Raw genomic sequence first — 17,583 nt, forward strand, 5'->3', positions numbered from 1 at the left:
GTATTAGATACTTTCCATGGAAAATACTGTCATTTTGGAAAGTGAAATGGCCATTTACCTTAGGAAGATTAGTGAGACCATGGAAAAACTGCCTGATTCCTTGGGAAGGAAATATCACTCCCACCATAACACATTTTTCTCTCTTTCACACAGATGGTTCTAATTCCACCGCAGTGTGATTGTGGAATTGAAGGCATGTTGATCTCTTCTCAATGAAATGACAACCATCCTGTGTCTGAGAGCCTTTACGTCTCTACACAGTTGACGAACAGTGTAGAGATTTCCAGCCCACATATAGATCAAGACCCTAGCCTTGATCTTAAGAACACACAGGTCATTAGAATTTCTTCTCAGGTGAGAGGAACAACCTGGGCTTTGCACACTTTTTTCATCGGGCAAGAGTAGAGGATATGTCCAAACTCTCTTCCGTGACTGGTGAGCTGGGCAGAAGGCAGGCCCAGCCAGTCGGTCCCTCGGGCCAGGGCAGGAAGCCAGAGTCTCTCTTACCCTGGTGCGTGGGGCCGCAGGGCTAACACCAAAAATTCATCCGTAGGAGCATGTCGAGGTTGAGCCAGAAGACTTGTCCAAGCAGGTTCCTGAGCAACAGGTGCTCAAGTATTAACAGCCAAAGTGCAGAGACAACAGGGGTCTGAGAACCAGTTAATATGAAAGCAAGGCCCAGAGGGAGAGAGGAGTGGGAAAAAGGGGCTTTCGAATCAAACACATCTGCGTCCGAATGTCAGCACAGTAGCTAAATAGCTCATGGTATAACTATGAGCAAGAACCTTAACCTTGCTAAACCTCATTTTCATCACTAATAATATCAGGATAATAGGATGTTTCTCGTTGGGGTATCAGGATGCTTAAATGATAGAAAACATTTAGCAGTGCCTGGTAAATAATAAACACTAAATGTTAGATTAACATTAGCATCATTATTGTTATTTACAGCAGTTGCTAAAAGCCTGACTCCTGATAAAAGGTAGAAAAGGACACTTAGGGACTTATGAATGGCAGACTACCACTAATTCCAGGGGTGATAAAGGGTTTTTCCAAGACCCCAGGGTGTCTTTTTCAGAGTGGAGACCAAGATGGAAGAAGGGCAGTGCTCACTTAGCCAGGACCTTCTGCTTCCACCACCATCTACTGAAAGCAGGACAGCCCAACTCAGGAGCAAGCCACCCACTTCCAGCCCAAATGGCTTTTTGGTGCCATTTTTAAAGAGCTGAATAGAGATGCCAACTGAACTAGAATGATAGTGAGAAGTGCCAGGTTCAGTACATTTCCAAAGGCTTCATTTGCATCTTCCTAGAACCTCGTTTCTCTGCTGCCATCTGTGGAACAAGGTAACGTAGGAGGGTTCTGGCTGGCTGGGAAACAGCCTTGGGTTGTCCATGGCAACCCAGCCTCAGGGAAAGTGCGGGGTGGTGAATGTGTGGGAGCCAAGATCATGCTATTAGCTGTTCCGGCTGGAATGTGTCAGCATGATCTGTGCATACACAGCTCAGGGAAGAAACCACCCTTATTAGCCTCTGCAGCTATCTCAAGGCAGAGTCCTATTCTTTTCTGGGAAAGGACTTAGCTAGCAGATACATTTACTACTGAGAATTGCTGAGAATAGTGCAAATCTCTCTCCATCCTGTTGTTTCTTAAAGTTCGCTCTATCAGAAAGCCTATCTGAACTGAATTCATGAAAGCCCAAACAGCCTGCCCTTGGAATTTCTGTGGCTGCTCCTCCAACTAGTCCAATTCTCTCCTAATTTCTTATCTTTCTTCATTTATTCAGTTATTGATATATTTCAATCTTACTTTCTCAGAGAGACATCATAGAAGTTCCCAAAGGGCAGGAATCAGGTTTCTTTCCACACAGCACCCAGCTACAATGCTTTTTGTAATGTTTGGAAGCAATATAATAAAATGGTTCAGCACAGAGCCTGTGGCCAGACATCCTGGGCTTGAATCTCAGCTCAGCCATTTACTAGCTGTGCTTTAAAGATAGGTCATAAATTCTTTTGATACTCCTACACTCAGACATGGAACTTAATTCCCCTAGACTTAGTGACTTGTACCCAGCAAAGAAAATACAAAAGTAATGGTACATGGCTTTTGACATTAGGTTATAAAAGATACGGCTTGTCTTAGAAAATGTGCTCTCACTATCTTGCTCTAGAATCACTCACTCTGAAGGGAAGCCAGCTGCCATGTCACGAGGACACTCAAGCAGCTTATGGAGAGGCCCATGCAGCAAGAAACAGGTCTGCCATCAACCATGTAAGCTTAGAATCTGATTCTCCCCAAACAAGCCTTGAAATGAGTGTAGCCTTGACTTTCTGAGAGACCCTGAGGCAGGAGGACTAAGCTCAGCCACTCCAGGATTTCTGCTACAGAAACCATGAGATAATAAATGTTTGTTGTGTGAAGGCACCAAAGTCAGGGTAATCTGTAATGTAGAAATTGATAACTAATATATTGTGAGTAGCTGACCTAACCCAAGATCCAATTTTTTCACCTGCAAAATGGGATAATTATGAAAATCCTCTGAGAGAATAAATATAAATTACTTAGCCCAGTGCTCAGCACATTTTAAGCCCTGATATGGTTACAGTTATATCACCAGTAACTATAATCTGCTGTTACCATCATTGTGGGGACTAGTACTATGGGGTGATTGAAAGCCTAGGTTTCAAGTCTGCCAGGCCTGGATTCAAGTCCTCATGTTACCACTTAAGAGCTATAAAACCCGGGGCTAGACACTCATTCTCACTGAATCTCAGTTTTCCCCAATATCACAGCTTCCAGAGTCGTAATGAAAACAAAATAAGACAATGTACATCATGTACTTAGCCTAAAACATAATGAAGCTGCTCAGTAACTGGTATTTCTTATATCATTATCAATGCCTTTGGTGCTAAGAATGACAATGACCTAGGGAAGAAGATGTAAATTACAAATTATTCTAAGTGGTCATCAAAAGGAGTGAGCCAGTTCTCTCTTACTGTCATCTGAACTAGTTTCTGGACGCTCACTTTCACAGACAATTTGCATTTGACCTTGGAGGCTCAGCTTAAAAGCTTTCCCCAACCCCCTCACCACTCTCTGTGCCCCTGAAGGGTCTTGCCCATACAACCATGTGGCACTTACATGCTCCATTGTAATTGTCCTTTTACATCTGTCTTCTTTCTCCCTGATCTGGGAGACCCTTGGAAAAGGAACTGGCTCATATGAGCCTTTGTGCCTCCAGTATCTACTCAGTGGCGGCAGTTGGTGACTTCTCTATGGAAGTATGTCGGATGAGTGAATTAATAAATTCATGAATTAATGCACACGTGATAGTTTATAGCTTACTTCCGGGGTTTTTGTTTCATTTTGCTTTGTTTTTTAATCAAAGAGCCTCACAACCCAGAAATGGCAAGTGGATTCATTCGGTATTGAATGTGTGAGCTGAATTAAATATTCTAGGGTCAACCTGTATTAGTAATCAAAGTAGAATATAAATCCTTACTATTTTCATGTGAAAACACATTTATGAATGCGAATAAGCACTGGGAAAAAATAAGGGGTAATATAAATGATCAGTACTAAATCTCTAGGAGACAACTTCTTTAAAAATGTATTTCTTTCAATTAGGCTATATGCCAAGGACGCAGATGAGTAACACCTGCTGTCATGGAGCCTACAGTTTGGTAGAAGAGTTAACACTCGAAGAGAACCCTAAATACCTGCCTAGTGTCAACTGGAGTACTTAGCAATCTCCTGCAACTACTGTTCCTGTTTTTCAGAAGACAATGACACCATCACCAACCTGACCTCTCTTTCTCCATTAAATAACATTTCTCATTTATCATACTTCTATATATCAGCAATAAACTAATTTAAAAAGAAAATGCAATAGCATATAAAACTATGAATACCTAGAAATGAACGCAACAAAAGACACACAAGACATGAGTACACTGAAAACTATAAAGCATTGATGAGAGAAATTAAAGAAGAGCCAAATAAATGGAGATACGTATTGTGTTCATGGATCAAAAGATTTTAGAATCATTAACATGTCAATTCCCCCTAACTGATCTAGAGATTCAGCATAATCAAAATCCCCACAGCTATTTTGTAGAAATAGACAGGCTGATTCTGAAACATATGTGGAAATGCAAAGGACCTAGGAGAGCAAAAAAACAAAAGTAGAAGACTCACACTACCTAATTTTAAGACTTACTATAAAGCTAGGAATTGAGGCAACATGACACTGATATAAAGATAAACAAGCAGATAAATGGAACAGAACAGAGTCCAGAAACAGATTAACAGCCAGCCTATAAGCCAGGCACAGAAGGACAACAAAAGTAACAAGGTAATTCAATGAAGAAAAAAGAATCTTATTTAAAAATAGTGTGAAAAAAACTAGACATTCATATGCCAAATGAATGAACCTTAGATCTTGACTTCATATGCCTCATTTTAAAATAATCTTCTCAAAATAGATGACAGAACTGAATGTAAAAACTAAAACGTTAAAACTTCTAGAAGAAAGTATAAAAGAAAATCTTTGTAGCCTGTGATTAGGCAAAGACTTTTTAAAAGAACACAGAATAAACCATACTAGGGAAAAAAATCTAAAACTAAAAACTTCTGCTCTTCTAAGTGTAGCCATTATGGAAAACAGTACTGAACTTCTTCAAAACATTAAAAATAGAATGACTATATGATCTAGCAATCTTACTACATATCTAAAAGGAAAGGAAATCAGTACATTGAAGAGATATCTGCAGCACTATTCTCCACAGCCAAAATATGGAAATAATCTATCGACAAATGAATGCCTAAAGAAAATACGGTGTATATATACATAAAGGAATGCTATTCCACTTTTAAAAAGAAGGAAATCCTGTCACTTGTAACAATATGGATGAGCCTATAGGACATTATGTTACAGGTGAAATAAGCCAGGCACAGAAGGACAAATACTACATGATCCCACTTATATGTGGAATCTAAAAAAGATTCACATTGAAGTAAAGAGTGGAATGGTGATTACCAGGAGATAAGGGAGAGGGAAGATGTTGATCAAAGGATACAAGAGTTCAGTTAAATGAAAGAAAGAAGTTCAAGAGATCTATTATATAAAATGGTGACATAGTTAATAATAATGCATCATTTTCAAAATTGCTAAGAAAGTAGATTTTATGTTCTCATCACAAAAAATTATGTGAGGTGATTCACATGTTAATTAGCTCAATTTACCCATTCCACAAAGTATACGTATTTCAAAACATCACATTATATATGATAAAACATGTAATTTTTACTTGTCAATTATAAAATGAACTTTTAAAAAAAAAATCTCCTGTTATTTCAAAGGTAGTGTTAAGAAAATGAAAAGACAAGGCAGTAAGTGAAAGAAAATATCTGCAATATATATATATATGATTAAAGACTTGTGTCCAAAATATATAAAGAATTCTTACAACTCACTAACAATCCGATTTTTTAAATGGGCAAAAGATCTGAAAAGACACTTTCCTAAAAAAGAAATATAGGTGGCAAATAAATACATTTAAGAAATGTTCAATGTCATAAATCTTTAGAGTGTCATGGTAAGATACTACCATACACCTACTAGAATGGCTACAATGTAACAATAATACCAAGTAGTCTCAGAGAGTGGAATAACTGGAACTCTCCTACATTGCTGATAGGAATGCATAATGACACAGCCATTTTGAAAAACAGTTTAGCAATTTCTTATAAAGTTAAACATATACTTACCATGCTACCCAGCAATCCTACTCCTAGGTATTTACCCAAGAGAAATTAAAACATATATCCACACAAAGATCTGTAATTGAAATCATAGCAGCTGTATTTGTAATAGCCAAAAACTGGACACCCAAATGTCCACCAACTGGTGAATGGATAAACAAATTATGGTGCATCCATACAATGGTGTATTATTCAGCATTAAAAAGGAATGAACTCCTGACACATGCAACAGGATGGATGACTTAAACGCGTTATAAGAAAAAGAAGCCACGCTGAAAAGGCTTCATCCAGCACAATTCCATGTGTATGACATTCTAGAAAAGGCAAAACTATAGGGACAGAAATCAGATCAGCAGTTGTCAGGGGCTGGCTGAAAGGAGAAGAGGATTGCAGCACACGGGAGCTTTTTCTGGTGATTAAAATATTCTAAGTTTTGGTAGGTATGGTAGTTACATGACTGCTTGCATTTGTAAAATCTCCTCCAATTATATCCCTAGAAAGTGTGTGGTTCATGGGGTGTAAGTTATTATACCTCAATTAATCTAAATTCAAAAGAAAATATTCTTTTAAATCTGCTACCAAAACCTGAAAGCTGTTTCTTGGGAGGCAGTTTGGTATAAAAGAAAAAGCAAAGACTTGGGAGTAGGACAGACCAAACTCCAGCTCTGTACTTTCAGCCAATACTTAACTGGGCAAGTTATTTCACTGTACTGACCTATTAATCTTATGATTTAATGAGATAACATACAATCTGACAATCCTCAAAGTGACAGTTTCCCTCAGCACACCCTTTTCCCTCAAACACTCTGTGGGGATTTCCTTCTTAAATTAAGTGCTTGAACAAAGGTGACAAGAGTATAGTTTAAGAAGAAAGCTGTACAATATACCCTTAAATCACACGAGGATTAAAGACAGGGGAACAATGAGATGAAAAGCAGCTATGCCTTTGTTTTCCTCCTTCAACAGATTCAAAGGAAGCTATAGCTCCAGTTGCCTACAGAGGCTAGGTGCCCAGGAACCTACACCTCTCCATTCTGCAAATAAATGGTTTCTAAGGAATACAGGTGCTGGTGGGATGATTTTGGCCTCCTGAAACAAGGATGAACACTTTCTCAATTACAGCCTGGGATGGGAGGATGGGGAAGTAGCTTCCAGCATGCTTAGTCCAAGTTTGAACTGGGCTTTGATTTTTACAACTGTGTCTTTGTTGGTATTTGTGGTAAAAGCTAAATGTGGAGTCCAGAAAAGGAAAGATCCATGGATATGGTCTCTACATAGAGAACCTGGGCCAGCTCTGAACCATTCCCTTAGCTCCAAAACACACTCCTCAGGCAATGATATCATTAACCTGATATCATTTAGGATGAAAACCAAGCTTTTCCAAAGGGAAAAGTGCGAAGACACAAGACCAGCTAAAACCCCAGGAAAGTAAAAAGACTCCTCCATATAATTCTCAAGACCACAAAGCTTGTGGAAATGTAGAAGATAATAAAAGTGGTATTCAAATCAATAGGGAGAGAAATTAGTCAGTAAAATAACTTTGGAACAACTGGCTCATTATTTGCAATACAAATAAAGCCAAATCCCTGCCCTCACTCTTATACCAAAATAAACCCAATGCATCAAAGATCTGAATGTAAAACAGAAATTTTAAAAGTACTTGAGAAAAAAAAAATGGGCATTTTAAAAACTAATCTCAGAGTAAAGAAAACAGTTCTAAACATAACACAAAACCCAAGCTATAAAGTAAAAGATCAATTTGACTAATAAAAAATTGTTTTTTGGTATTAAAAAATTGCCATAAACAAGTTCATAACCAGAATGCAAACTAAGAAAAAATATTTGTACTACATACAAAGCCCTAGCCTCTTTCATGCATAAAAGATCCTTAAAAGCTATTATAAAAAAAATGTACAATCCAAGAGAAAAATGGATCCTTTTAAAGGATATTTGACACAGTAATAATACAGAAGAATGGAAATTACTGCAAAATGCATCAGTGGAAGACTGTTAAATACATAGTAGTACATAAATACAATTAAATACTATGTACGCATTACAATTTAAGTGATGATTTCGCTTATGCTGATAACATAAAATGCACTCTGCAACATATGATCAAGTAGGGGAAAAATATTTCAATTTGTATGGCAGGAGTTCATTTATCTAAACATGTACATTTTTAGCTGTTTGTGCATAAGTGCACAGAAATATAAGTTTGTAGGGAAATTTACCAAAATGGTAGCAGTTACTGGCCCTGGGAGAAATTTCAGGTGACTTTTACTTTATTTCAAAATTGCAGTATCCTAATGTACAATAAGAAAATATTTCTGTAATTAAAGAAAGCTATTTTCATTTTGCAAAGTATGAAGGAGTTTCAAAGCAATATTTCAACAAAACAAAAGGCATTAGCATGCAGTGAGGCAAATAGCCAGCCAAACCATGGCCTTGCCTCTAGCTGCACCTTCTAAACACCAAGCAACATGAGGCAGATAGGTAAGAAGGCACTATCAGATTTACAAAGGTGAAACCAAGTGCAGGAGGGTCTGGTTCAGAGAACAGGTTTCAAGGGTGAGAAAGAGTCTGTTCAAATCATGGTTCTACCACATTAGCTGTGTTGACCTTGGGCAAATCACTTAACTTTCCTGAACCTCAGTCTCCACCTTTGTAGAACTAGGATAACAACTATCTCTACCTTATAGGGTTGTTGAGAAGATTAAATAAGATATGCGTGTGATACCCTCATCTTAGTACTGGACATATCATAAGCACCCAATAAAGGTTAGCTGCTTATATTATTATCTGGGTCATTTGAGACATTTGTCCAAGTTGCAACCACTATATTCTCCATAATCCAGGGTCATGGAACAGAGTAAAGATACTGCAAACCTCATAGAACGCCAACATCTGATATTAAACAACATGCTTCTGTACCCTTGTTGTGGAAGCAGCAGGCAAGGAGGATGGCAGTCAGCTGGAAAGAGGAGGAGGAGGAGAAAGCAAAGGCCTAAATAATTTCCTGGTGCTGACTACTTTGTCATCAATGAGCTGGCATGACTCACTCCCCTCCTCCCACCTTTCCTCCTGAGTTGACTGGGATCTTCCCCCAGACATCAGCATGTTAGAATCCTAGAGAGACTACTTTGATGCCACGCCAGAAAAGACTTTAGGGACCATGAGAGCAGCAGGTTTCAGATAAGGAACCTGAGGGTCTGAGAGGGGAGGGGATTTGCAGGCAATCAAGGCAGCTGACACCCAGCATGCCTGGGAGTCGGTCCTGGAGTCCCTTCCTGTGCTCATCCCTTCCCTCCTCTGGCTGCTTCCTCACCAGGTCTTATTTCCTTCTCCTATTTCATTCTTTCATTACCTGTCAGTCTTCTCAAGTCCCTCTCTCCTCTGGCAGACCTAATTGTTCTTTATGTCCTGTCCTGTGGTGAGGGATGGAAGTAGACTGGGAACGTTCTGATTCAAAGAAAGGCCTGGAAGGAGGACTGTACGGCCATTGCTAAGTGAAACCAACATAACCATCCCCCTGCTTCCAAGGGAAATAAAGCACAAACCATGGTGTGAAATGAGAAGGCAGGGATGTGGGCAGATGGGGAGCTCTAAGTTATTCTCAAACCTCCCTGATGACATTGGAGGTTACCTTGAAACTTGTGGGAAAGGAACACCCCAGAAGAGGTACCAGCAGATTCAAGAGGAACCCCAGCAGACTCCATCTCTTAGGTCATAAATGCAACAAGATGCAGGGCAGCCACAAGTGAGGAAAGACTTGGAGGCAGGAATGGAAGGCCACTTTCCCAGGACACAGCCCCGATTCTTGGCAGTGATTGGGCTGGGACTTACCTTGGGAAGGCTGACTGGAGTCCTGGGCTTGGTCCTTGGGTTCTTAATCAAGAGCCTCTGATCCAGAGGAAGCAGGTGGTATTTCATGGCCTCGATGAGGAAGTCCTTACAGGTGTTGTTATTCTTTATCAAAGCTTCTTCTTCAACCGTCTGGAGGTAATGACCCACAGGTGATCCTGGAGCAGACCTCAGCCACATTTCCCAAGCCCTCTCCCTAGGCTGAGTCATTTTTGCACCCCAACACTCAATCCTTAAAATACCTCATCATCTCACACCCATAGGGAAAGTTCCACACAACTCCACCTTAGTGTTCCACTCTTGCATTTCAAGAGCAGGAGTAAGTGATCAGACTCTGGTATCAGACAGACAAGAGATACCCAGATCCACTACTTAACATCGCTGATCCTTAGTTTCCTCATCTGTAAAATGGGCATATTAAAGGTATCTACAACCTCACTAGTCTGGTTTGTCTGTTTTTGAAGCTTAAATGAGTTTATGCAAAACGAAAGGCAAGTAATTGTCCTGAAAGCCTCATCCCACATTCCTTATGATTTGAATGCATTGTAATGTTTAAAGCAAATGATTAGACACCCAAGAGAAGGAAAGGGTAAGGGATTTACCAGGGAACTTTTCTAGTCAGTGAGGAAAATAAGGTAATCAAAAAGAGGGATTTATATCCATTCTCTTACAGACCAGGGAAGTTTTTCTAACAGAAAGGTAACATCAGAGCAGAAAAAGTATCTGGCACATACTGAACCTCATCTTGGACCAACCTAAGCTAGGACTCTAGCTTCTTCACCTATTATTTCAGAGCTGAGGTCCTAAGCAGGCGCTCAGCAAATGTAAGCCTAAATATTTTCATGAGTAAGCCCAAGGGTAAAGCCATTCTGATGCTCTCTCAAATCTCCACCCTTCGGCCCAGGTCAGATCCCTATGAGACACATCTGGAATGGGTAGTGTAGTCTTCTGAGGCCACTTCATGTTGGGGAAGATCAATTCTATTCAAAAGCTAATCCTGATTGAACGTTTTCTGGTTGGACAGCCCTGTGCTGGCCCCCAGGTAGAAAATGATGAACAAGACAACATTTCTGACCCTGAAGCACTCAAGTCCAGTCAAGAATGAGAAGGGCCTCCCACCTCAATTACCTCAGCCCTCAAGCCAGTCAAGCACAGGGCCTTGCCAAGCCCCTCCCCATCTATTACTAGAAATAAAAATACAGCCAGGGCCATCACCAGCTAGGCAGCACTGGAGCTGGGAGGAAAAACATTGGTGAGACAAGGCCTCTGCCACTTCTAGGGAGACAATCCTTCCCCAGAGACAATCCCCAGGAATACTCTGATTCTCTGGAAGGTTTTTTTTTTACCCTCCCAATAGGAGACTGAGCCAGTTTGGAACAAATCATAAACTTTTAGGGGCAGTTAAAAAATAAAAAGAGTGGGAGAGAATGTCAAGAAAAATTTGGCAGGAAGGGGAAAGGCACATGCAGCTACTTTTCCCAAAGAACCTACTCAGCTTGAATTTAAAGCGCTTCTGGAGAGTTAGTGCTCCATAGGTACAGAGTTTCAAGTTAGGGCTATGAAAATGTTTTGGAAATCAATATGGTAACGCTTGTACAACATTGTAAATGTAATTAATGCCACTGAATTTCACAATTAAAACTGGTAAAAATAACAAAATTTATGATATATATTTTTTATCACAATATAGCATGTTGCATTGTTAGTACAATATTTTTTTAAATGCTTAGTAAAAGCCTATTGCAAAAAGAAGTTAGGCAGTGCTGGTACAGGTCTGGCCACAATCTTCCCTTCCTCCCCTTCTTCTAACACTATCACCAGCCCAGCAGGTTATACTAGTTTGAAGTTTCAAGGTCAAATGAATGTTAATGAAACATCCTCTTCCAGGGGTATTCACTTTGGGAGGCCTGATAAAAGGCCTTTAAAAAAATGGTGGTGGTGGGGGGGGGGACCCACACAACAGTTCTCATGTCCTTTGCCTCTGATTCCCTTCCTTTCTAGATCTAAATTCCACTTTGCCATAATAACCCACAAAACATTTCCTTATGGTTATGTTTGTTAAGTTCAGGTGCAAATGCCTAATTTGTGACCAAGGTCCCTTTAGCTTTCCCTGGAAGGCAGGTCCCCAGGCTGCCCACTCTCTCTGGGATGCAAAACAGTCACCTACCTCCTCCTTCAGTTTCCCACAGAACAGTGGGAGGTTTGACTCTTGACACTAGGAGTTCAGGCAGTCAGTCCCTCTGCTTAGAGAACCTTTTCTACAGGAAGGATATGCTGCCACCAGGTGGCAGTGGCACCACCCAATACAGCACGCAGGGCCTGAACAAAGTCTTGTGAGGGTACCCCTCAGCGCCTGAAGTCGAGATTTAGAGAACATTTGGCTGACCTCCAGGCCTGTGATCAACAGTGTCATGAGTAGAAGAGTTTTCAAGTGCTCATAAGGACACACTGTCACCCGCTACTACCGATCACAGCAGCAGTCACAAAGACAGTAGTAATATCAGTAACATTCACTAAACATGGTGTTATAAGTTTCACATGGATTACCTCAATTTATCTTCAAACAGTCCTATAAGGGTATGTGTTATTTTTAATGAGAAAAATGAGGTTTAAAAGGGTTAAGAATGTGTCCAGTATTTTATGGCTGGGGAATAACAAAAACTGGGCTGCTGGGTGGTGACTCCTCCTCTTTTATCCTGGCAGCACATCTTCCCTTCTTTCCAGAGATTCCCTGGGAAACTCAGAGGGCTGGCCTACTGTGCCTAATGTTTCGTTTTTTTCATATACTTTAAGGTTTATGTTCTGCCTGCTTGTAAAAGTGTCTAATTTCATTTTCTATACAAAACGTCATATCAGGGGTAAAGAGAATAGAGAGCATTAAAGGTGGAACTAGCTTAGTGAGAAGTTTGTGCTTCAGAGGCAAATTGACATGCATTTGAATCCCAATACCCCTTCATACTGGCTGGTGACCCCAGATAAATCTCAACCTTCATAAGCCTCAAGGCCCACATTTGTAGAAAGGGGGCTATAATCTTTGTCTTATAGAATCGTTGTAAGAATTAAATGAGAAAACATGTGGCACCATAAAGGCATCCATAAATCTTCATTTTTCTTCCCTTTTTACAGGAAGAAAAGCACTATGTATTCTAGGCACCTGTGAGGAACTCTTTTTTTACAGTCCTGAATTGGGCTCCAATTTACCTAAAACTAAAACAAAAAGAAACAGAGAAACACTATGCAAGTGACTCTTCTTGCTTTGGTCCTCTACAATAAAAGAGACTTTCTTTTTTTCTTCTTCTTCTTCTTTTTTTTTTTTATTATTAAATCATAGCTGTGTACATTAATGCGATCATGGGGCACCATACACTGGTTTTACAGACCGTTTGATACATTTTCATCAGACTGGTTAACACAGCCTTCCTGGCATTTTCTTAGTTATTGTGTTAAGACATTTATATTCTACATTTACTAAGTTTCACATGTACCCTTGTAAGATGCACCGTAGGTGTGATCCCACCAATCACCCTCCCTTCACCCATCTTTCCCTCCCTCTCCCTCTTATGTGTTATGCCAGGCTCCCTGCTAAACATCTAACTTGCATATTCACACTCCTTTAGACTCCACAACAATTCTGCTGGACTCTATTACAGTATCTGTTCTATGGAAAAAGAACTAAGGTTTGAAGAGGTTAAATAAAAGCTCAAAGCTAATAAGTAGCAGAGCAGGGACTGAAATCTAAGTGCCTTCTTCTCAAATCTGTGCTCTTAAACTTCATGTTACCACAGCTCACACTTAACCCAATGGGTTGGTGCCCTTAACCCATATTGAAGACCCATTAAATTCCCCAACCACTCCACACACCAGGGTTGACACTGCCTGGGTAAACAGGAAGTGCTTGGTTCCTCACATAGCACTCACCTGGACTAGGTAATCCCTAGGTAAGAGAGGGAGTCGAACATGTTCCATCAGCTTTGCCATGTGCTCTAAACGGGTTTCTTTCTCATAATTGATCCACGAAATCACAGCTTCAAACACCTATATAAAAAGGTAACACAGGTACTTCAGTAAAGAGACAAAAGCTTTCAAACAACCTCCAATCTGTAAAAAGAATTAGAGTTACAAGTCATCCACAAAGGTGGTTTAATTAAGCTAGGATTCAATATTTAAACTAAAACAAAAACAAAAAGGCTTAATTTTACTATCTGGCTTCTGGCTTCACAGGGTGATTCATTCTCTCTCTCTCTCTCTCTCTCACACACACACACACACACACATACACAGACACTGACAAACTTGCTATGTCAAATGTAGGATCATCATGGTTCATTCTAAAATAAAAACTGCTTCAGTAGTTATTTAAGGGTAAAAATACAGAACAGTAACCATGAACCAAATTTATAAAGACTTTTCAAGAAGATAGAACTCAGAGAGCAATGTTGTCATCCTTCTCAGCCCCCTCTTTCCTCGTTTACCTCCCTTATACAGTTGATGCAGAACAAAAATGACAAGAATGCCCTTTGTCTTAAGCTGGCTGTGATGTGACACTGAATGACACATGAATGTGACACTAAATGACAAAGAACGGCAAAAATTTTTCCTTATGTTTAACCTCTCCTTGGGGAGAGATTTCATTTCTATGCAAATCAAAACTGGAGGGTTTGGAACCACAAAGGAGGACTCAGAGTTCACTCTACTCAAGCGTAAGTCCATATTCAAACATATACACACAGATAGATAAAACTCAGTATTGGGTGGGGTGGGACCATGGGAAAAGCAACAATGTTTGTGAAAGCTTAATTAACATAGTTTTTTAAGAAGGGAGGGAAAGCTTTGGCAAGATCAATCAAAGATTTAAATATGCATACTATGGGGCAGCGCCTGTGGCTCAGTGGCTCAGTGAGTAGGGCGCCGGCCCCATATGCCGAGGGTGGCAGGTTCAAACCCGGCCCTGGCCAAACTGCAACAAAAAAATAGCCGGGCGTTGTGGCAGACGCCTGTAGTCCCAGCTGCTCGGAGGCTGAGGCAAGAGAATCACGTAAGCCCAAGAGCTGGAGGTTGCTGTGAGCCATGTGACACCACGGCACTCTACCAAGGGCGGTACAGTGAGACTCTGTCTCTACAAAAATAAATAAATAAATAAATACGCATACTCTTCGACCTAGAAATACCACTTCTAGAACTCCAGCCTACAAAAATGCTCACACACACAAAAAAAAATACTCACACATGTGTGCAAGAATATGCATTTCAAGATGTTTGCTGCAATACTATCATAATAGCATAAAAAAGGAAATGACCTAAAGCCCATGAATTGAAAAGTTATTAAAATAGTATCCATACCTTCAGATACAGTTACTGTCCCCTCAGTAGCTTTGGGGCATTGGTTCCAGGACCATGCACAAATACCAAAATCTGCCCAAGTTCAAGTCCTTTATATAAAATTGCATAGTGTTTGTATATAACCTACACACATCCTCCTATATACTTTAAATCATCTCTAGATTATTGTAACAAATGCAATGCCTATATATTACTTCATTCACATGAATTCAAAGTAGTATTAGAACACAGCAAATTCAAATTTTGCTTTGTGGAACTTTGTGGAATTTTTTTTCCAAATATTTTCCATCCCTGGTTGGTTAAATCCACAGATGTGCAACCCACAAATAGAGAGGGACAATTCTATTTTCAGCTGTTAAAAAGAATAAAACATCTTCTTGTACCCAAAAGAAAGTATTCACAGATTGAGGACATGTCAAAAGGACACAGAGCCAACTGGATGGGGCTTTCATTGCCAATATTTGGAAAAATTTAAACATCAAAGAGAATAATGAAAAAAGTAACTAGATCAGTGCTGCTTCAGGGGGTGAGAGCCATCAGGAAATGACAAGGAAAGGGCCAATGGAAACTTTCTGTGGTTTAGAATAGCCATGACATGGGTATATATTTATGTATTTGTCAAAACTAATCCAATTGTACACTTAATATCTGTATATTTTACTATATATAAGTCATACCTCAAAATAAAATATTCATTTTTTTAAATTATGATGTATCATAACACAATGTATTTTTAAAAACCCAAAAGTATCCTTTTGTAAATGAGTCCAAAAAGATACTTAAAAAGTATGAAAAGTTCTCTTTTTAAAAAAAAAAAAATTCCAGCTAATAAATGTAGACAGAATAACAGAATTAGAAAAACATTCTTAATAATGGATTCTAAAATCAAAAGTTGCTGGGGAAAAGGTATTCACAGTTCTCAAACTATCACCTCAAGATCACATAGTATTTATTTGGGGGGAAGGTACCCTCAAATAGGGAAATCTGACAGATACCACCTTAAATAAGGGATCAAACTTAACATCACCAATAATAACACAAATTTATACTACATTCCTGATTGTGACTTAACAGGAAGGACACAGCATCCCCTATGTAGCATTCTCCCTAAAATGTCTAACCTGAATCTTACAGGGAGGAAACAATCAGACAATTCTATGTTTGGAACATTCTACAAGAAGACTGGCTTGTATTTTTCAAAACTGTTAATATTATGAAAGACCCAAAAGAAAGCAGATGACAGATGGTTCTAGATGAAAGGGATTTATAGACATGACAACTAAATGCAATGCTATGTATGAACTTTGATTAGATCTAAAAGAAAATGCTATAAAGGACTTTTTTGGGACTATTAGGAATTTTTAAAACCTACTATATGTTACATAATATTGATGTATCAATGTTAAATTTCTTTGTATAATTATAGCTTTATGGCTATAAAAGATAATTTCTTTGTTCTTAGGAGACAGATGCTAAAATATTTAGGGGTGAAGTGTCATGATGTCTCTATTTTACTGTCAAATGGTTTGGCAAAATCTTTAGAGACAAAAAAATAAAAAATCCTTAGAGAAAGAGAAAGCAAATGGAGTAAAATGTTTAACTACTAAGTCTAAGCAAAGAGTATGTGTATGGTCATACTTTCAAACTTTACTTTAGGTTTTTAATTTTTCAAAATCAAAAGTGGAGGATAAAAGAAAAGAAGTTCTAAGGGAAAAGAAAAAAACTACAATAATTCACAAGATGGTAGAAAACTGAAACAAAAACTTTATCTGCCATGGGTTGAAAAAAAGCCTTGCAATTTTTCTTAACCTAACTATATTTTTTGTGTTGATATATTAATAATGCTTTGACCCTAAAATATTTGGCCCTATTTCTTAAACATATACTTAAGTCAGGTTGGGTATAACTTGAATTTGGCAAGGAAATCAGTTAGAGAAGAAGGGAACTAGACTAGAATGGAGCAGAACAAAAGGGAAGCCGCATGTACTCATGTTATAGTTTGCTCCCATCTCTGTGTAAAATAACTTATACGTGTACAAACATAAGCACACACACACCATGGAAATCCTGCTTGTTGAAGTTATTTTTTTATTGTAAACTCATAAAGCTACGTCCCTCACTCTTAAAGCATTGTCTTATGAATGATTTTGTTTCCTCCACCAGCTCTTAAGATTCATGAAGACAGGGACCTTTTCTAATTTTCTTATTTTCTTTTACCGTCCACATAATACAAACTCGAATACTTTTTAAATGAATGAATGGAAAATTAATTAAGAATAAGCATGGAAGGAGGTCTGGGGATTCTGCCCAGGCTAGAGCAGAGAGTGGGGCTAGGGAATCTTGGTGGGTAGGGCGGAGTCAAAGGCTGATTTAAAAAAGAAGTCTGGCTTTGCTGGGTTAGGTAGTAGCAGCCACAATCCCTTACTGCTTTGTGTGTGGTTATCCAAACCTCTTTCTACTGCCTTTTACTGGACTGTGAGCTTTTGCCAGATGAGAAGTGTACCTGCTTTATCTCTGCACCTCTTCCTCCTAGCACAGCATCTGGTGGTTGACTAAGTTTTGTTGAAGAATGAAATACAAGTCCTTCAGTAGGTAGGATTTACCGATCACATTCTT

The 17,583-nt window shown here is 39.1% G+C and overlaps 1 protein-coding gene across 7 annotated transcripts in view; it reads right to left on the reverse strand.

Moving 5' to 3' along the window:
- KLHL3 (kelch like family member 3) overlaps window positions 1-17,583 on the reverse strand; it is a 127,180-nt gene that overhangs the window by 29,700 nt on the left and 79,897 nt on the right. For all 7 annotated transcript variants that reach the window (XM_053567119.1, XM_053567117.1, XM_053567122.1 and 4 more), the window contains 2 exons: window positions 13,546-13,662; window positions 9,610-9,759 (listed from right to left, as the gene is read on the reverse strand). In XM_053567119.1, coding sequence (XP_053423094.1) covers window positions 9,610-9,759; window positions 13,546-13,662 — 267 coding nt within the window. The remainder of the gene's footprint in view (window positions 1-9,609; window positions 9,760-13,545; window positions 13,663-17,583) is intronic.

The sequence above is a fragment of the Nycticebus coucang genome, chromosome 17 (genome assembly GCF_027406575.1).
Source record: "Nycticebus coucang isolate mNycCou1 chromosome 17, mNycCou1.pri, whole genome shotgun sequence".
NCBI classification, from domain to species: Eukaryota; Metazoa; Chordata; class Mammalia; order Primates; family Lorisidae; genus Nycticebus; species Nycticebus coucang.